The sequence below is a fragment of the Lemur catta genome, chromosome 16 (assembly GCF_020740605.2).
Source record: "Lemur catta isolate mLemCat1 chromosome 16, mLemCat1.pri, whole genome shotgun sequence".
Taxonomy (NCBI): Eukaryota; Metazoa; Chordata; class Mammalia; order Primates; family Lemuridae; genus Lemur; species Lemur catta.
Window position 1 is genome coordinate 26,326,283 of NC_059143.1, and position 21,573 is coordinate 26,347,855.

At 37.0% G+C, this 21,573-nt stretch overlaps 1 protein-coding gene across 2 annotated transcripts in view; it reads left to right on the forward strand.

Moving 5' to 3' along the window:
• Positions 1-21,573, forward strand: part of ELP2 (elongator acetyltransferase complex subunit 2) — a 38,354-nt gene that overhangs the window by 1,735 nt on the left and 15,046 nt on the right. For both annotated transcript variants that reach the window (XM_045527651.1, XM_045527652.1), the window contains exons 2-13: positions 1,208-1,286; positions 5,489-5,559; positions 9,378-9,534; positions 9,926-10,003; positions 11,408-11,472; positions 12,576-12,642; positions 13,109-13,249; positions 14,367-14,462; positions 15,709-15,809; positions 15,996-16,127; positions 17,982-18,131; positions 19,082-19,270. In XM_045527651.1, coding sequence (XP_045383607.1) covers positions 1,208-1,286; positions 5,489-5,559; positions 9,378-9,534; positions 9,926-10,003; positions 11,408-11,472; positions 12,576-12,642; positions 13,109-13,249; positions 14,367-14,462; positions 15,709-15,809; positions 15,996-16,127; positions 17,982-18,131; positions 19,082-19,270 — 1,326 coding nt within the window. The remainder of the gene's footprint in view (positions 1-1,207; positions 1,287-5,488; positions 5,560-9,377; positions 9,535-9,925; positions 10,004-11,407; positions 11,473-12,575; positions 12,643-13,108; positions 13,250-14,366; positions 14,463-15,708; positions 15,810-15,995; positions 16,128-17,981; positions 18,132-19,081; positions 19,271-21,573) is intronic.

Genomic DNA, 21,573 nt, shown 5'->3' on the forward strand with positions numbered 1-21,573 from the left:
TGTATGAAATATTTTTATCCACCTTCCCACGTCTTGAGCATGCTTGTGTCTTTGTTTTTGTTTCTTTTTAATTGTCATGTATGCTTGAATGGCATGAGAAAGCAGATAAAACCAAGGGTAAACTTCTATCAACAAAGAAGTATTGAACCTAGGAAGTACTTTGTTAAATATTTGCTGGTTGGGCATTTAATTAAATATAGCAGTAAGAGCATGTCAAATGCTAAAATAAAGCTTTGGGAATGATGCTCATCGAACAAATTTTTGAGGACTCTCTATGGGCCAGCCTAGGGCTGGGTGATGATGACACAAAGATAATGAGTGATAACTCCTGCTCATCAAGGAATTCTCAGTTTAATGAGAAAGATGATGAAATAGAGTAAATTGTTTCTCACCTTCAACCCATGTGTGAAATATATTAGTTTATGCACATTTGCCTCTGTTCCTTTTTCTCACCATGAGAATTCTAGTGGGCAGATACGAAGCCAGTGCTTTTGGCAACAAATAGAGAAAAAGACTATAAAGAGGAAGGCATAGTACTCACAGAGTTAAAATGTTTAGTAGTTGAAGCTCAAGTGTGGGGTGATGTTAGTGAAAACAGCAGGCTGAGGGTCTATGGGGGAACCTGGTGATAGGCCCTACAGGGATCTGATATGTGAAGATCTTTGTAGTTGTGGCCTTGTAACATTGTACCAGTGGGGCTCAAGAACCCACCACCTGGTCAGCCATGGCATGCAAAGTGAGCCATGAATTTGTATCCACTACTAATGAATTCTTTCAAAGGATTTTCATCAATGAAATCCTCAAATTGGACCGAGCATGGTAGAAGTAGGCCCTGCGACCCGTGGGAGCACCAGGAAGAGGCTGCTTGTCTAGCCTAGTGTGTCTAGACAGGCAGCCCAGGTGAGAAGGATGTGAACACTGGGGGAGGGTGAGCAGAACTAGGCAGATGAAGACCAGAGAGCTCAGTGTGATGAGAGGACAGGATGCTGGGAGTGTGGAGAGTATCTAGAAATGCAGGGCCAATTTAGAGTGCATTGATGGCTTAAGCCATAGTTAATTCTTAATTGCTATCAATTAAAGAAGGCATATCTGTTCCATGTAATGTTGATCTTTTTATTAGTGTCAAAACACTGAAATCTGATTTCTACTAATTAATTCCTCTATAGGATAAGTTTTAATTTACTAACTGGTATTTTCTTCTCTAAAGAAAAGGGTTGTTGTTACCAACCTGAATGGTCACACTGCCCGAGTCAATTGCATACAGTGGATTTGTAAACAGGATGGCTGTAAGTATTCACCTGATTATTAAAGCTGATCTCAATTGTTTAGTATGGTTAGCCATTTTTTTCTCATCACTTCTCTTAATGTAGCATTACCTTATCTGATATCATATAGTTGAAAAATAGAAGAAAAATGGTATGTCCAGTGAAAATATCTGACCTATATTTTTACTTTATAGCAGTTGAGGCATAGATAACACAGCGATGCTTAGGGTGAGGGTAGAGGGAAACACTTGACTTTGGCAAGATACCCTCCTCCCCGCAAATTGCCCATAGTCTTTGATGGAAAACCTGTAAGCAGGGCCTAGGCTGAGGTTGCGATTTAGAAGACTCAGCTTCTATGTTTGTGCCATAGACAAATTATTACTTTTTTTAGGCAAGACATTGCATCTCTGTGGGCCCTAGTTTGCACCTTAGTAACATCTGAAAAGTAAAGGATTGGACTAGATCAGGGGACTTTTAGAGATTTGTTGTTGTTGTTGTTGAGACAGAGTCTCACTCTCTTGCCTGGGCTAGAGTGCCATGGCATAAGCCTAGCTCACAGCAACCTCAAACTCCTGGGCTCAAGCAATCCTCCTGCCTCAGCCTCCAGGGTAGCTGGGACTACAGGCACTCACCACTGTGCCCAGCTAATTTTTTCTATTTTTAGTTGTTTGGCTAATTTCTTTCTATTCTTTTTTTAGTAGAAACAGGGTCTCGCTCTTGCTCAGGCTGGTCTAAAACTCCTGAGCTCAAGCGATCCTCCCGCCTCGGCTTCCCAGAGTGCTAGGATTTCAGGCATGAGCCACTGCACCCGGCCTTTTTTTTTTTTTTTTTTGAGACAGAGTCTTACTCTGTTGCCCGGGTAGAGTGCTGTGGTGTCAGCTTAGCTCACAGCAACCTCAAACTCCTGGGCCTCCCAGAGTGATAGGATTACAGGCGTGAGCCACTGCACCCAGCCGACTTTTAGAGATTTGCAAGAGCTGTGAGGTCAAAATTATTTTCATAATATTAAGTTGTCCACAGTTTTCATTCTGTAATGAGTATACATTTTCCAGCAGCCACATGATATGTGATATTGCAACAAATTAAATGCAGAAGTAGATTTGAAAATCTACCAGTATTCTAATAAAATCAGACCTTACAGAGATTTGTAGAAATGTAAAATAGTCCCTCTCATTAATTTTTTGTTTTGAAATCTATTGTTTTTTTTCCCCCATTAAAATGTTATCTGTGTTGGCCGGGCTCAGTGGCTCACGCCTGTAATCCTAGCACTCTGGGAGGCCGAGGCGGGTGGATCGCTCGAGGTCAGGAGTTCAAGACCAGCCTGAGTGAGACCCCGTCTCTACTAAAAAATAGAAATAAATTATCTGGACAACTAAAAAAATATATATAGAAAAAATTAGCCGGGCATGGTGGCGCATGCCTGTAGTCCCAGCTACTTGGAAGGCTGACGCAGTAGGATTGCTTAAGCCCAGGAGTTTGAGGTTGCTGTGAGCCAGGCTGATGCCACGGCACTCACTCTAGCCTGGGCAACAAAGTGAGACTCTGTCTCAAAAAAAAAAAAAAAAAGTTATCTGTGTTAACATAATGGGGCTCATCATTTAAGTATTTTTCAAGTTTTTCAGTTTTAATTTCTAATATGGTTAATATTGGTACGTATAGGCCGTATAATCAAAAGCTCTTTGGAGTCCTCAAAAATTTTAAGAGTGTATAGGAGTCCTGAGACCAAAAAATTTGAAAATACATGGACTGGCTGTGTACAGTGGCTCACACCTGTAATCCTAGCATTTTGGGAGACTGGGAGGCTGAGGTGAGAGGATCCCTTTAGGCCAGGAGTTCAAGACCAGCCTGGGCAAGATAGCAAGAACCTGTCTCTACCAAAAATAGAAAAAAATTAGCCAGGCACGGTGGTGCGTGTCTTTAGTCCCAGCTACTCTGGAGGCTGAGGCAGGAGAATCCCTTGAGGCTAGGAGTTTGAAATTTTTATTTTTTTCCCCTTAAAATGGAGCCTCACTCTGTCACCCTGGGTAGAGGGCAGTGGCATCATCATAGCTCACTGCAACTTCAAACTCCTGGGCTCAAGTGATCTTCCTGCCTCAGCCTCCTGAGTAGCTGGGACTACAGGCACTCTCCACCATGCCTGGCTAATTTTTTCTATTTTTAGTGTGTATGTGGGTGTGTGTGTGGGGGGGGTGTCTCTGCTCTTACTCAAGCTGGTCTCGAACTCCTGACCTCAAGTGATCCTCCCGCCTCAACCTCCCAGAGTGCTAGGATTACAGGTGTGAGCCACCATGCCCAGCCTTGAATTTTTAATTAAGATATCAGTTACCTTTACCTCGCCAAACTCTATGATATTTCCTCAAGTATCTTAAATATACCTACTATAGCGTTGTTATGGATTCTGAATTAATTTTATTTTTCATTTCATAAACATTTATTGAAAGCATTCTGAGCCAGGCACAAATACACAATTTCCTGAAATTAGTGAGGTTTTGCTATGATTTTGTATGCAATGTTTGAAAAAAGTTTAATAAGCTACTTATCTCAGCTGGTAATGTAGGATTAGTCACATATTAGGTCAATAAAAACCATTAAATGGTACAAGGGGTGGCTGTTAGTGTGGATAATAAAACACAATTATAATTATATTAATTGCCACCACATGACATCAAAGGCTACTTGACTGTCAGTACAGGAATTTATTATAAAATATTAATTTGGGCTTGTGTAGTTTATCTTCCCTTTAAAAGTGAGGTTACATAAAGTGAATCACATGTGGATTATTGTAATCTATAACTATTATGATTGATTTCCTTTAAAAATAGGGAGGGCCCTACTGGCAGAAAATTCAGGTAGCCATTCTGACCCCTTATACATCATATATAACATTTTAGTAATACCATTTCATAATTTTAAGATTTCTGATTTTTAACATATTACTTTCATATACCTTATTGTAGTCATTCTTAAAATCATATAGTTAGGTGACTTAATTTATGTGATGCATGAAGAAATTGGAAGCCCAGGATCACAGCTGCCTGGCAGCAGAGTTGGGACATAAATCTGGGACTGCTGAGTACAAATCTAATGCTCTTTAGACTGTCCACCAGCTGCCTCCCCTAAATATCTAGCACATAAGCCAGAAGAAACAAATAAATGGAATCCAAACCAAACCCAAATTATGTTAGGTTACTAACATAACCTAACTCCTTTTTTGGTACTAACTCCTTTTACTTCTGATATTACGAAGAAGTTTTAAATGTTTAAAAGAACTATTTTGAACTATGTGCCTAATCTCAAAAATAAGTCATACTTGTTAGCAACAGTAGACTATAATGTTTCATATAATGTTATACGTGCCATAAGTTAGCTTGAATGTAATCATGAGGAAATAATCAGACAAGTCCAGATTGAGGGATATTCTGTAAAACACAGCTGGCTTGCACTGTCATTGTCTCAAAAAAGGGAGAACTGGGAAACTATTATAGATTAAAGGAGACTAAAAGCATGTGAGAACCAAATGTGCAAGGAGTGACCCTTAGATTCTGAATCCCAAGCAAAAAGAATTATAAAAGATATTCCTGGGACAATTTGGGAAATTTTAATATGGACTGTGTGTTATATAATAGTGTATCAATGTTAAAATTCTTTCTTTATTTGTAAAGATGAGGTCTCAATATGTTGCCCAGGCTCTCAAACTCCTGGCCTCAAGCAATCCTCCCAAAGTGCAGGGATTACAGGCTTGAGCCAGTATGTCCAGCATAATGTTAAAATTCTTGAATGTGATAATTGTATTGTGATAATGTGGGAGAATGTTCTAGTTCTTAGGAAGTATATGGTCTTTGAGGATCAGAGATCACAAATGTCTACAACTTACTTTTAAATAATTTGCCCCCCAAAAAGTTATATATGCATATATAGAAAGCAAGATATTAAGCAAATTTTGCAAAATGTTACCATTTGTGAATCTAGGTAAAGGGTATAGGGGTGTTGTTCTTACATCTTTTCTGCAGCTTTGAAATTTTTATTTTTTAATTAATTTATTTTAAAAATAATAAGACCCAGGCTGGTCTTGAACTCCTGTAACCAATCCTCCCACCTTGGCCTCCTTAAGTGCTAGGATTAAAGACATGAGCCACTATGCCTGGCCCTGTAGCTTTGAAATTTTTAAAAATAGCTGAGAAAATGAAATGAACAAATACTAACTGAGATATAATTTTTTTCAGCTCCTTCTACTGAATTAGTTTCTGGAGGATCTGATAATCAAGTGATTCACTGGGAGATAGAGAATAATCAGGTGGGTAGATATGTTTATAATTATATGAAATGACTGATATCTACTTTTTTCTATTGATTGATTGATTCTGAATCTCTCTCCGTTTCCCAGTCTAGAGTGTAGTGGTGTCATCATAGCTCACAGCAACCTCAAACTCCTGGGCTCAGTTGATCCCCCTGCCTCAGCCTCCTGAGTAGCTAGGACTATAGGTGTGAGCCACCAAGCCTGGCCCTCTACTTTTACTTTCAATTTTTTTTCTCATTTCAACTGTGTTCTTCCTGTATGAAGTTTTCTGATTCTTCCTTTTGAGCAACCCAGATGGTGTATCTTCTGTACTTTACAGACCCTGTACTCTTCCCTCTAATTTCTGCTGCCTTATTCATATGCTGCCAACCATTTCTGTGAATTTCCTGTCATTTTGGAATAATTTTTAAACTATTCTCATATGGGCTGATCTGTTTTCAATGATAGTAAAAATTAATACCACTGTGTTATAATAGGGCAGCTTTTGCCATGTAGGTATAGATTTACATAGTTCTGCATGATGTTATATGCAATGTATGGTGTGGAATGGGCCTCTATTGATAGAGATTTACGTTGTTTCTAGTTGTAAGCAAAGAGTAAAAGTGAAAGTGCATTAGATATTTGAACATCTGCCATGCAGAAGATGTAGATAAGACAGAATCCTTCTATAAGCAAGTGTGTATTAATAGTTTTGAAGGCAAAAAGTGTTTGAGCAATTGAAATATAATGGTGGCTCTGTGGGTAGGTGTTTTAACTTGCTGCACCACAACCATAGTACTATGAGAGTTTAGAAGATATTTAAGAGGTGGCCTTTGAATTTGATCTTAAATTGTAGGATGATTGTCTTGTGAGAAATTAAAGGGGTTGAGGGTTCCAGGTAGAAAAAAATCTAGCCTTTCCCAAGCTTACTACATGTCTGAACCTTTTTCCCCCTCTTAGCATCCTTGGAACTCTGAGGAACACGGTTTTGGAAATGTTACTAGATAATACAGTATGGGCAGTAATGCTAAAGAGGTAGAATAGGAGAAGATCATGTGGGAATTTGAAGAGTATTTTGTTTATTAGTAGGCATTTGGAAATCATTGACGATTTCTAAGCTCAGGAGTATGACTATCAAGAGATTAATCTGACAGCAGTGTGCCAAATTAGAATAGGAAAAAATACGAAGGAAGGGTTATGGGGTGTATTTTTGAAGGAAAAATGATTTTGGTATGACTAGGTAGTTGTCAAAGGAGTGGGGAGCTGGTGGGTAGGGAATCAAAATGAGTAGTAATCAAAATTGATGGGATTCTGGTTTTGGGCCTTGAGAAAGGTGCTTCTTACAAAGAAAAATAGGCAAGTAGGAGGGAAGATGTGGAATTCAATTGTAGACATGTCATTTGAATTGCTGGCTGGACACCCATGCTTGTCCTAAGAAAGAGAGTGCAGGTGGGATTTTGGAGCCACTTAGACTTGAACAAGAACATCAAAGTGGAGGAATGTAGTAAACCTGGTTCTTATTGGGATTGATCTTGGCAGAAGAATCCAGATCATATTTGAGGACTCATTTTTAAGACCTTGAGCCTTGAGGTGAGACTTACAAGACTCTGTCTTCAGTGTTGTCAGTGGAGAGGATTGCAGGCTAAGCATCTAATGGCAGCACACTTAGGGAGGGGAAGAAAAGGAGGATGGGCCAGCGCGGTGGCTCACGCCTGTAATCTTAACTCTCTGGGAGGCTGAGGCGGGCAGATCGCTCGAGGTCAGGAGTAAGAGACCAGCCTGAACGAGACCCCGTCTCTACCAAAAATAGAAATAAAAATTATCTAGACGACTAAAAATATGTATAGAAAAAATTAGCCAGGCATGGTGGTGCATGCCTGTAGTCCCAGCTACTCGGGAGGCTGAGGCAGTAGGATCGCTTAAGCCCAGGAGTTTGAGGTTGCTGTGAGCTAGGCTGACGCCACAGCACTTACTCTAGCTCGGGCAACAAAGTGAGACTCTGTCTCAAAAAAAAGAAAAGGAGGATGAAAGTCATGAAAGATGGAGGAGGGGAATAAGAGGATTTAGGGGATGGGGCCACACATTATAACCTCCGTAGGGCTTAAATGTTCCTTACTGTATGCATTTCTGTGCACACAGATGCTTAATGCACCTTGACTGCTATAAAAAGGAAATAATTCAAAGCTGGTATAATGAGAGATCGGAGTCTTTGAGCAGTGAACATTGTTTCTTAACAAGCTGGTGAATTTGAGAGATTTCTTCTGTTTTGTTTGTGTTTCTTAAAATTCTCTCATTCAACTATAACCCTGCTGAAAGATGTGAAATGATTACTTTCAACAGATTTAAGTTTTCAAGGGATAATAAAGAAGAAAAAAAAAACTACAAAATCTGAGCAGAGTTCAACTTTCTGATAAATGTCAGTCCAGATCTCTAGTTATGTGTGTATAATTACACATAAGAGATTATACTGTATCTGGGATTAAAAAGTTTTTTTTATTTTGAGGCAGGGTCTTACTATATTGTCCAGGCTGGAGTGCAGTGGCTATTCACAGGCACAATCATTGCACATTACAGCCTTGAACTCCTAGCTCAGGCAGTCCTTCTGCCTTAGCCTGTCAAGTATCTGAGACTACAGGTGTACCCTATCATGTCCAACTTAAATGTTTTTTCAAAGCAGTCAAAGGTTTTTTTGTTTTGTTTTGTTTTGTTTTTGCCTCCCTCTTTTTTTTTATTGCAGTCAAAGGTTAATGCTAAAGAAAGATAGTGTGTGCAAATATTAATTACCTTCTTGAGTGACACAGTTCTGCTTAAGTAATTGGGAAAACAACTGAGGAGATATTTAAGGAACATCCTATTTCAGCAGACAATTTATAGAAGATACTTTTCAAAAGCAATGGTGGAACCTCACACATTTGAAATTCTAAAAAAGAGACCCAAAACATCAGCAGAAAGGATGCCAGAGGGAATAATCTTGCATGGCAAGCAGATAGACTTGATAAGCAAATAGGATTTTCTACTTCTCCTTGCTGTTTTTCTATTTGTAGCCATACTTGATTTAGGCAGATATCATGGGTGGATGCTAAAAATACTTGGGTAAAAGTTTGATGGGGACTAGAATATTTACTCAATCCCAAAGGATCCTCAGATATTATCACCAAAAAAAAAAAAAAATGTTAACTTCACAGGGAAAAACCCTGGCATACATCACCTTTACTAAATATGAAGGTTAACGTCACTAAAATTGGGACAGACTGACATCATGTGCCTCATGATGTGATGCACTTATATAGTAATGCTGTCAAAATGTATATCCTGAATCTGTTCATGAGGAAGCATCAGACTAATCCCAAAGGAGGAACATTCCACAAAGCTGTCCAGTATTCTTCAAAAATGTGAGTGTTGTGGACATCTTGCTGTGGTAATAAGCATACATTTATCTGTATTATCCTTTTTATTTGCTACAACATAATATAATAGTATGTCTGTAACAATTTATTTAATCAGTTCCCCATTAATAATTTTAGGTTGATTCCAGTTTTTCACTATTATAAACAGTGGTAAATAATCTTCTTTGTCTTTAGTATTTTTTATATTAGGACTGTTATCTCCTCACATACATTCTTAGATGTGAGATTGCTGAGTCAAAGGGTATGCACATTTTATGTATTGTTAGTATGGTCAGACAGACTTCTTAAAAGTGTTATTCTCCTCAACTTAGAGGACATATTTCTGGGTCAGGCATTTTATTGGTATCTTTACTGTGATTCCAGTTAAATAGAGGTGAAACAGATGGTTCTTTTTTTATCATACTGCTTCTGTCATTCTTTCTGATTCAGCTTTTAAAAGCAGTCCATCTCCAAGGCCATGAAGGACCTATTTATGCGGTACATGCTGTTTACCAGAGGAGGACATCAGATGCTGCATTACACACACTGATAGTTTCTGCAGCTTCAGATTCTACTGTTAGACTCTGGTCTAAAAAGGATTCAGAAGGTAGGCCTGGAGACTTTATAATCCAGAGAAATGAAATACTAGTCATCAAATGAATGATAACTAGAAGAGTATATATATAATTTTTTCAAACTTTCAAGCAACTTTAAAAATGCTATAGTTCTAATCTCAATTTTTGTTTCATTTGTACTTTTTTGAAATTCCTCTATACCAAATTGTTTGACAATGTAATTCTAAGCCGTTTGATGTAAATCATTTTGTTCTCTGTAACATTGTTAAGATGTGTCCATTTAATTTCATGTGGTTAGTGGGGGCTCAGGAGTGGCTTTTCTCATTTCTCTGTTAATACCTTGGGTTGTGACAATGTTACCCAACCTCTCTAGATGGATAAGCTCAGAGGCAGTTGTTCATGGTGTTTTTTATTATTTCTTAGTAACATGCCTTCAGACCTTAAACTTTGGAAATGGATTCGCTCTGGCTCTCTGCTTATCTTTTTTGCCTAATATTGATGGTGAGTATCCTGCTAATTATATATTAAAAGAGCAATATATTTACGTGTCTCCATGTGCTCAGAACAAAAAGAAATACATTGGGTCTTATTTTGTTTCTAAATGTTTCCATGAAACAAGTTGAGAAGTGGATGACATACTTTTATTACAATATTCGAACAATCTGACTATAGAACAAAGTTAAGGGAGGCTTATTAGGATTTGGTTAGCTATTGAAAATTTAAGTGACTTAATATATACTCAAGATTGATACTGCTAATTATCAAATTTATTACAGATGTATATAGATCTAATTTTAGGCAAGTATCTAATTCTTTAGAAGGTAAAGGTCGGGAATAAGTTGAAAAACTACTGAAAATGGACCACATGAGCATTTCTCTCAAGGTGACTGTCCGTTCACATCCTGCAAAATGACAGTTTGCCTGAGACCACTTAAAATCTCCAGACAGAAAAATTTCCCTTTCACTGTGAAGCCCATCTGTACCTCTCTTTGATTATCTTCCACCAAGACGATAATCAATGTGAGTCAGTCAGTCTCTTTGCTCCTCAGTACCTAGAAGATAGGCCAGGTAGAGAGAGGCAGGGCCTGGAAGCTGCCAGCCTCTCTTGCCTTCTGCAGTAGGCGCTGCGACTTCATGGTTTCATGTTACGCTTCCATTTTGTGCAAGGGCTCCCTGGGAGGAGAAGCTGCACACATTTTTGTTTTATAACATTGAATTTCATTTCTTCCTGTCTACATTGAGGCCAAGTGACTAGAGTTTTTGTTTTTGTTGTTTTAGTTGATTTAAAGTGACAGAAATCTTTGAAAAAATAACACTTTGTAGCAAGGTGTTTCCTTAGGAAAAATCCCTATTTTATCTTGCTTCGGTGTTGATAGGGTTACCCTTTGGTAATGCTAGTTAATTTTTTATCTTATTAAAGAAAACTGATTTTACAGTCACACCTTTCACAGCTTTTTAGCCACATATTTAATTTATTTTGTTTCAATACTGAATTCTCAAACAAAATGTAAAGTCCTTGAAGTAACCAACATACCCTTAAATCTTTGTGCTGGGCTCACAGTAGCTCTTTCTTATCATTATCTTGGTGTTCTGGCTGACATGGTGAAAATGCTCCCTACTGGCTCTTGAGCTTATTTTTCACTGCTCCTTCTATCATAAATGATGTAGGATGGCAGGAAGGACTCTCAGTTAATAGTTATTATTTGCCAAGTAACCGTTGACTAAACATTTTAGAGTATCCGTTTTATTCCTATAGACATTTATTGAGCACTTTCAATTATTTATTCAGTGATATGGGAAATAGAAGTTAGGATTCTTTACCTAGAGCTTAGAATCCAGCATGGGTGATAATCATAATGGGATGGAGTTGAGTGCTCACAGTGAAGCCTGTTTTTTTCCCCCCAGTACCAATATTAGCATGTGGTGATGATGACTGCAGAATCCACTTATTTGCTCAACAAAATGATCAGGTAATTAATGATGTTTATTAAGAGACTAGAATTATGTTCTGCTTAGTTACATATCTTAATACAATTTCCAGATTATAGAATTTTAGGGATGTTCTAATGTAAACCAAAATAATCCAATGGAGAATCTTTTTTTGACAGTCCTCTGTTAGATGGTTTTCCACTCTCTGTTGGAACGCCGAGTAACCACTGCCTTGGCCATCAGGCCCAGAGTTTTTAGGGAAAACAGGTCATTAGGTGGGGGAAGAGAGAGGGAAGATGCCATGGTAGTGCTTTTTTTCCTTAAGAATTTTAAATGAGGTATAACATACCTACAATAATCACCCCGATAGTGTTTATATGTCTTAGTGAGCTTAACTTACACTTTGAGTGGTTAAACTAAAGGACAGAAGTTTCAGAAAGGGGATTGGTTAACTCTAGACCCGTTTATTTAATAATGAGAATCCTACTTTCTTCACATTCTATAAGAAAGTTAAAAATGACTGTGAAAGTTGTTATCCAGGCTGGGTGCAGTGGCTCACACCTGTAATCCTAGCATTCTGGGAGGCCCAGGCAAGCGGATCATTTGAGCTCAGGAGTTCAAGACCAGCCTGAGCAAGAGCAAGACCCCATCTTTACTAAAAAAACAGAAAGAAATTAGCTGGACAACTAAAAATCTATAGAAAAAATTAGCCAGGCATGGCGGCGCATGCCGGTGGTCCCAGCTACTCGGGAGGCTGAGGCAGAAGGATTGCCTGAGCCCAGGAGTTTGAGGTTGCTGTGAGCTAGGCTAATGCCATGGCACTCTAGCCTGGGCAACAGAGTGAGACTCTGTCTCAAAAAAAAAAAAAAAAAAAAAGAAAGTCGTTATCCAACTTCTTTCTATATTATATCCACAGTATGTCATTTTATCTTATAAACATTTAAAGTATTTGAGGCTACAGATATTATCTACTCAGCATTGCTCCATTAATGATTCAGATATTACGTGATGAGATTTTTCATTGCCAAAGGAGTATTATAAAAGAGGGATGCAGTAGGACTAGCTGAGACCAAATGATGTCACTGATGTACATGAAAATGTTAAATTTTTACATCAAGCCCGATGATTTTTGTTGTCTTCCTAGTTTGAGAAAGTGCTTCTTCTCTGTGGACATGAGGATTGGATAAGAGGCGTGGAATGGGCAGCCTTTGGTCAGTGTGAAATTTTGCTAAAGCACATATGATGGGGATAAGTATGTTTAACTTCCAAGAAAGCAGCCTCTTAATGTTTCAATTTTTCAAGTTTTCTTTGTATGTTACATTTTTCTATGGTCCCAATTAGAAAAGAGGATACCTATCCCTTCTATTAACTATTAATTGGGTGGTAGAGGATGAAACAAATTTATATTTATAAGATAACACTAGCTGTCTTGTCCACGGGCATTCTTGAAAAGTTCTTTGTAGAACTTAATAGAGTATGTATAAGAGTACCACGTGTTATAAACATTTATTGGCATTGTATGTATATTTGTCAATGATGAGTATAGGTCAAATGAATGAAGGGTAAGGAAATGTCTAATTTTCAGGAAATCTAGAAATGTACACATAAGGAGAAAGTCTTATACGTAAGTTTAAGAATATAATGTTTTAAAAACAATACAATTTATTTTTTAATTAGGTGGAGATCTTTTCCTAGCAAGCTGTTCACAAGATTGCCTGATAAGAATATGGAAGCTGTATGTAAAATCGACATCTGTAGACACTCAGGATGATGATAATATAAGACTGAAAGAAAATACTTTTACCATAGAAAATGAAAGTGAGTAATAATGAAAACATTTGATACTTAGGTCTCCTAGCTGGTTCATTTGTCTGTTTCACACACAGGTATGTGAAGGTTAGCTTTTCAGAATGTCATATTCTTACCTGAAACCGATCCTGTGCATTTTTCCACTTTTATTTTTATGTGAGAATGAGTCATTTTTTACATAGAAAACATTTTTCTTTTAAACCATATTAGTAAGACTTTTCTAAAGTGCTGAAAACAATGTTTAATGCTTTTCAATATGTTCATTTGTAAAATGTTACCAAATTTGCAGTTTTAGCATAGGAAGACCTAAAGGAATTGTGTGAATTATTTGTACTTTGGAGTATATGTTGGAGTATATTCTTAAAAGACAAGCTAGGTCCCTAAATTTGAGTAGTATATGTAATTCTTTTTTCTCCCTGTCTGGCATTAGAACAGTACCTCTGCATGGTAGATCTTGTAGGAATGTTGTATTTGAGGTAGATATTTTTGGATGTGTATCTAAATTATAAAGTTAGTTTTCAGCATTGTTCATGTAGGTATTCTATTCTTTGTTATTACTCTTTTTGTTTATAAAGTCCATTAGAGTTGAGATTTTGGTAACATGGTTTTATGGGGAGAACCAAGAAGTGATATAATAAGCATATTATTAGTAGCTATACCCAAATATGAAATTTTTCATGATATTTTCATTAATTAGTTAGAAAGCCCAAAATACTGATTTTATTTCTACATTTATGTTACATTTTTTAAAATGATATTTTTTTAGGCAATTACATTCTGATAATGAGTGAAGATAACAAGGAGGCCGGCACGTCTGTTTTGCTTTTTAATTGCAGTATAATAGTAGCTGTCCCAAAAATCTTCAAAAACAGAACATATGCCATAGTGTTTATGACCAGGTAGAGAAAAATACAGAGAAAAATTTGTCTTTAGGACTTTTTCTCCTATAATTTTGAACAATGGGCAAGGTTAATGAAATTTAGAATGTATGTTCTTTTTATTGAATCTCAGCTATCATATTTTGTTCTAATTTTTTTTTTACATAATTGCATAGCTGTCTTGGTTATGAAAATGTTCTTTTTAGAAGAGCTTTGAGGAAATAATACCTTCATTGCTTTTGTTATAGGTATTAAAATAACATTTGCTGTTACACTGGAGACTGTGCTAGCTGGTCATGAAAACTGGGTAAATGCTGTTCATTGGCAACCTTCATTTTACAAAGGTAGGGAAAAAACATAACACACATATCCCTTATTTCAGTTAAATCTTACAGAATTTTAAGCTGACCAGATAAAGTGCAGGATTTTTTTTGAGTGTGATTAGAAGTCTCAAGTGTAAGACACTTTTTTCTTTGTCTTTCTTTCTTTCTTTTTTTTTTTTTTTTTTTTTTGAGATGGGATTTTGCTATGTTGCCCAGGCTGGATGTGAACTCCTGGGCTCAAGTAATCCACTTCAGCCTCCTGGGTAGCTGGGACTACAGGCATGTACCACCGCACCTGGCTCAGACATTATCAAGTTGGCAGAGTTTAATGCTGCATTACTGGTCTTCTGGACACTCAATTCCATTAAAAATTGAACTGCTAAGTGGGAAAAGTATGATTTCTGCCGTAATGCTGAAACCACCACACTTTCATTAACTTTTTCTCTTAAAAGTTTCCAACCTGGTTTATTAGGAGTTTTAAGAAAAATTTACTTTTAAGCCAACTTCACTGGATTCTTTACCCTTGGTAATACAAAGTTGGTAATACTGAGATACATTATTTATGACAAAGTAAGGCTCTCTTTCCCCTTCTTTCTTTTGCCCTTTACCTCCATTTATGGAGCAATGTTTCTGTGCGTGCTCAAGCTAGGTATAGAGCTGAATGAGGCATAGCCTCACATTTTTCCTTCCCACCCCTTTTCTAAGGCAAGAATAACAATAATTAATGCTCAGGTAACCACCCTTCTGTTCTTACTCACATTATGCCATATTTGCTATGGTTTTTTTTTTTTTAAATAAGTTGGATATTAGAAATATCAAAGACCCCTGTATATTCTTTCCTGAACCTTCCCCTCTATCTTTCTGTAGAGGCAATTACAATACTGAATTCAGTGCATATCATTTTCATCCATGTTTTTATACTTCTACTACACAGATATATATAGCTACTAACAATATTTTTTATAGCTATTAAAACTTGATATCAGTATATATTTATCCTTTTATAACTTGCCTTTTTAGCTTAACATGTTTTGGAGATGTATCCATGTTGATTCACGTAGCTTCAATTATTTGCCTTTATTGCACTGTAACATTCCATTGTCTGAATATACCACAACTTGTTAGCTGTTCTAATAGTAGACATTTGTGGTGTTTGAAAACTTTTGCAATTACAAACAATGCTGCAGTGAACATTCTTGCAGTACCCATGTTGTTTTTTTCTGGTAATCTACAAACATAATCACCTAAAGGAATTTTTATTTTTTAGATGGTATTCTACAGCAGCCAATGAGATTGTTGTCTGCTTCAATGGATAAAACCATGATTCTCTGGGCTCCAGATGAAGAGTCAGGAGTTTGGCTAGAACAGGTAAAAATGCAGATTTTTAAAAAACAGAAAATTGGGTTTTATGAACTGCAAATTTGTAAAGAGCTGCAAATTTTCACTTTTTATACACATTAAATGAGTGGGAATTCAGTAGTCTCTAGAATCAGTTCTTTCCATTGTGAAAAATGTAGACTGTTGATTGAGAATTGTTTTATTATTATTGTATAGGTTCGAGTAGGTGAAGTAGGTGGGAATACTCTGGGATTTTACGATTGCCAGTTCAGTGAAGATGGCTCCATGATCATTGCTCATGCTTTCCATGGAGCATTGCACCTTTGGAAACAGAGTGCAGTTAACCCGGTAAGAAAAGCACTTTTAAATAAAGCATTTCTAATCAAATAGTGTGAATCCTGAATGAAACCTAGCCAAACAGTATTTTACTTATTATACTCTATAGAAACATATTAGAGGCATTTAAATTCAAGTGACATTCTTTCTGTAGACATAACTATAGTTATACCGAGTAAGAAATTCGTGCTTTTCTGAGAATAAAAATATTTGTACAGCATTGTGAAGGTATTGAAATTTGCACATAGGTAAATTTTCTACATAAGGGAACTATATCCCTTTAAGCTATGTAATTTTTTTTGGATGAAAGTTTTCCTAAAATTTGTATTAATAGTTTCCCTGTCTTCTTAAAGAAGGTAACGTAATTGGATATTTTCTTGTTGGATTGGTAAGTCCTAATTACTGAACGAATGTCAGTCAACTATTACACTTTTAAAGTAAACATTTTTTAGGATAAATTTTACTTCCTTAACTCAGTTAGTCTTTGAGGGCCTTCCTAGAAAAAAGCATCAGATGCTGAAGGAAAAACCCAAACTAGAAGACAGAATTTCACTGTAGTTGTGGTTATAATTCGATTTCAAATTTATAATAGCTACTTACCAAGTAGAGAAAGTAATTTGTTTTTAAAAAGAGAGCTGGGCCAGGTTCCATGGCTCACGCCTATAGTCCCAGCTACTCAGGAGGCTGAGGCAGGAGGATAGCTTGAGCCCAGGAGTTGGAAGTTGCAGTGAGCTGTGATGAGGCCACTGCACTCTAGCTCCAGTTGATAGAGCGAGACCCTGTCTCAAAAAATAAATAAAAGTGGAAATAGAGCAGTTTTAGGTTAACAGCAAAATTGAGCTGAAAGTAGAGAACTTCCACCTACCCTTACCTCCCCCACATACATAGCCTCCCCCACTATCAACATCCTACATCAGGGTGGTAAATTTATTACAATCAAGGGTAATTTTTTAAAAACAAACACTGCCCTTTAGGACTGTTACTGTGGAAAACTGTACTGTTAGCCCAAAAATACTGTCCATTGCTCAGAATTTTTTGTGAACTCCCATTAGTGCTAACTTTAGAGGTCAGAGAGAGAAATAATGTCATTTCTTTGTCACAGCCTTTTTTTGGCAGGGGGACTAGAAATAATATAGTTTAATCACTGACTGTATTCATTAGACTTATTTTTAAATAACCTATTAGCTACTTATACAAATTTAGTTTTCTTCTAAAGGTCAAGTTTTACTACCACTTGAGGTTGTTCAAAAAGATGCTCTATGGACGAAGCATATGACATTTTTTATATTTTGTTGTCATTATTTATTACACGGTTGCTGTTGCAGGCTCCTCAGTTATTAGGCCATCTAGGTTTGGTTCATTTTTCTATCCTGAACACCTGCAACTCCTTTTAGTTAATAAAGACAGCCATCAGGCCCACATTCAGAATCTACTTACTCATTTTACACAATATTCTTTCATTATTATTTAGTGCCAGCATTATCTTGTGTACTTTACAAATATAAACTCATCTAATCCTCATAATGGCCCTGCGAGGTAGGTTGTGTTACTATACCTGTTTCACAGAAGGGTTAATTGAAGCACAGAAAGGTTAAGTAGTGTCTTGCTGTTAGGAGGCATTCAATAATTGATGAATGGGAAGAAATTTCCCAAGGTTACTGGTTTAAAGGGTACGACACATATGTGAATGCTTAAGTTCTAATATGGTTGATTGGAAAATGGGTTCTCTTATTTTAGGATCCCATTCTGTATACTTTTCACTTTGCTAGGGGACTTCATTTTTTTCTGTTATCATACATGAGTGCTTTACTTTAAGTAGTGATAGTCTTTGATTCTTTTAATATGTGTTATGAACACTTATTGCAGAGAGAGTGGACTCCAGAAATTGTCATTTCAGGACACTTTGATGGTGTCCAAGACCTAATGTGGGATCCAGAAGGAGAATTTATCATCACTGTTGGTACCGATCAGACAACTCGACTTTTTGCTCCATGGAAGAGAAAAGACCAATCACAGGTAAAATGTCTTCCTACTTTACTAACACAAAAAATATCCATGAGCGCATGGAAAGTGGGGCAACATTGTTAGCCATTAGGAAAACACAAATTAAAACCATGATGAGATAGTACTACACATCCTCTAGAGTGGCTAACGTAAAAAATACAGTAATAAGTGCTGGTAAGAATGCAGAGCAACTGGAACTTTCATACATTGCTATGGGGAATGCAAAATGATACAGCCAGTATGGAAAACAGTTTGGTGTTTTCTTAAAAACTTAAACATACACCTACTCTTCAAAATTTAAACAACAATTCAAATGTTAGTTGTCAAAATGTATTTACTTCAGTTTCACATAAAAGTTCTGCTATGTCTTATAATTTTAGGTTCAATTCATTAGGAGATATTATCAAGTGTAGAATATAAGCAAATTTCTAAAGTCATACAGTGTTGTTTTTTGTTTTTGTTTTTAATCCTGTGACAGATTATAAAGTCATATAGTGTTAGATAATAGTTTTCAGTGTTGGCCCTGAGCTCATGCAATTACAATAAAATTTTGCCACTGGTAAGCTTTGAACTGCTATGTGGTAGAGAAAGTCAGCATCCTGTGTCAATTTCTGATAGACATTCACAGAACTGACTATGGGTCAGTCCATGAGAGCTAATGAACTTTGCTACTGACATTACTGCTTCAATAACACATGATAGATTCAAGTGAATACGATTGAGAACATTGGGACAACATCTATAGTCAATTTAAAAACAAGTCAAATGATTTGGAGTGGTTTTTTTGTGGCTCTTGCTGATTTCTTACCAATACTACTCAGTTATGGTTTATGCATGGACGAATCTGTACCGTGATTGTATTTCCATGACATAGTAAATAATTTTGCATCTAATATTTTGCTCATTGAAAATTTGGTTTTTGGAATGTATGATCATTTTATTTATCCTATTTTAATGCCCAGGTGACTTGGCATGAAATTGCAAGGCCTCAGATACATGGATATGACCTGAAATGTTTGGCAATGATTAATCGTTTTCAGTTTGTGTCTGGAGCAGATGAAAAAGTTCTTCGAGTTTTTTCTGCACCTCGAAATTTTGTGGAAAATTTTTGTGCCATTACAGGACAATCACTGAATCATGTGCTTTGTAATGTGAGTATCCCTCTAAATATTACTTAGGTCTAGTCACTTCATTTTGAATTTTAAAAACTTTCTGCCTCAGGCTATAAGTAGGGGAATATATGTGTAGAAAGGAAGTCATACTGTTTATTGGCTTGACAAACTTTTGTATGCACTGTGACATGCAGTCAGGTAAATACCTAAAGTAGAAATTTTGTGTAACAAATAAGCTCAAGACATGGTAAAGCCCATTACAGTGTTCAATTAAGACATGAATACCATGTACCATCACTGTGCCAGGTACCCAGGATAAAACAGAATATAAAAGATAAGTCCTGTCTACAAGGAGATAAGGAGATTAGCATCTAGCTGTAACAGAGGGTAGAAGTAGGGGCAGTGGAACTAACGTACTTGCAATTGTTAGATGAGACCAGTGAATTTCTAAATCTTGTGGTATTAAGGTCAATTTCATAAAAGGAAGCAGTCACTATATTGGAGTAATGAGAACATGTTTAATGGGACTTCATTTGGGTTTTGTAAGAGTAGGTTTTTAATTTTGTTTATATTTATACTCTGTTGTATAAAAGATTTGAGCTATTTATAAAAATACATGGATTATGAAAATTATAACGTAATTTTGAAGGAAGGGAAATTAAGTTGGAAGATGGTTATGTTACACTGAAGTTTGTATCATACAGTCCTTTATTTAGACTTGGGTCACAAATTTGGTTCTGAGCTCAAAAAGAATATGTAGGCCGGGCGCAGTGGCTCACGCCTGTAATCCTAGCACTCTGGGAGGCCGAGGTGGGTGGATCGTTTGAGCTCAGGAGTTCAAGACCAGCCTGAGCAAGAACGAGACCCTGTCTCTACTAAAAATAGAAAGAAATTATATGGACAACTAAAAATATATGCAGAAAAAATTAGCCGGGCATGGTGGCGCATGCCTGTAGTCCCAGCTACTTGGGAGGCTGAGGCAGGAAGATTGAATCCAGGAATTTGAGGTTGCTGTGAGCTAGGCTGACACCATGGCACTCTAGTCCAAGCAACAGAGTGAGACTCTGTCTCAAAAAAAAAAAAAAAAGACTATGTATACTTTTGGTAGGCAGAAGGAGGGAGAAAGAGCAGAAGAGTGGCCAGAGCTGTTGGGGTGCTTGTTGGAATGAAGACTGTAGAGGATGATGGTGGAGGATCTTGGGAGGCAGGCACAATTCAGAATGTGGGGTATCATTGGAAACTCCTACACAAAGAAAGTGATGAAAAGCATTTTGTAACAAAGAAGGTTATCTGGGAGCCCAGAGACTCTAAAGGCAGTGAAACCAGCATTAGTCTGGGTAAGACTGGAGAAGAAAATGAAAGTTATTTGAAATGAAGTGCCCAACTAATCATTTAGCACCTCATGCCACAGACTTTCTTGATTATTTGAAAAGGATTTAAGATTCTGGTCTGTTTATTTCTAATAATAATGGACAGTTGGAGCAAGATTGAAAAAGGGGGGGTCTTGAGTGGTTATTATAAAGAGCTAAGTGTATGGAGGTGGGAGGGGCAGTTAGTTTCAGGATTGCTTCAGTTCTAGGGATTGAAGTGGGGTTTTAGGCTTCCATGAGAGGCTTAGTCCCGGTTATACACTCAGTTCTGTGTCCTAAGATAAAAGAATCCTATAGACGGGAGAGCCTCTTGCTCTCTTTTGAGTTTTGCTCTTATACTGTGTGTTGGGATAGGTATGTAGGAAAGCTTGTTATTGTTCTTGCCCATGCTATTTTGTTTTTCTTGGTTTCTGAGATAAAGCATACAGTTTCTTATGTCCCAGGTAGCCGCTCTTGATGGTGATTTTAAATTCTCCTCATTCATGTTTGTGTCTAGTTCCAGCCCCTGTGTTAAAGTCTAAATTGTAAAAAACACTGTAGCATATGGGCATGTACCAATTTTGATGGTTAGCATATAGTTTCACATATGCTAACTGTGCTGTTAACTAGTACTGGTTTCGAGTATCACCAGGTGACCTTTCAACCCTCCATACTTGTAAGAAATGGCAAAAAGATGATTTAGTGAAATTACTAGTATGGGAGTATGGGATCTGTTGCTGCTAATAATTTGATTGATGTAAATTGCTGCATCTGAGCAGATTAATGCCTCTTCAAATGGCACTCTTACAAAGTTTTGAAATACTCAATTACTTAAGTATGTTTAATGAAAATACTATGACTGTGCCCTTCTGGGAAGCATCTGTGTTTATATGAGTATCAGCAGGGATGTGCCTGTGAGAGTCTCTTGAAAGTGGAGCTCTGGGCCTTCCATTTTCAGCCCACTGCATTCCCTGTCAGATGGTGAAACCCTTT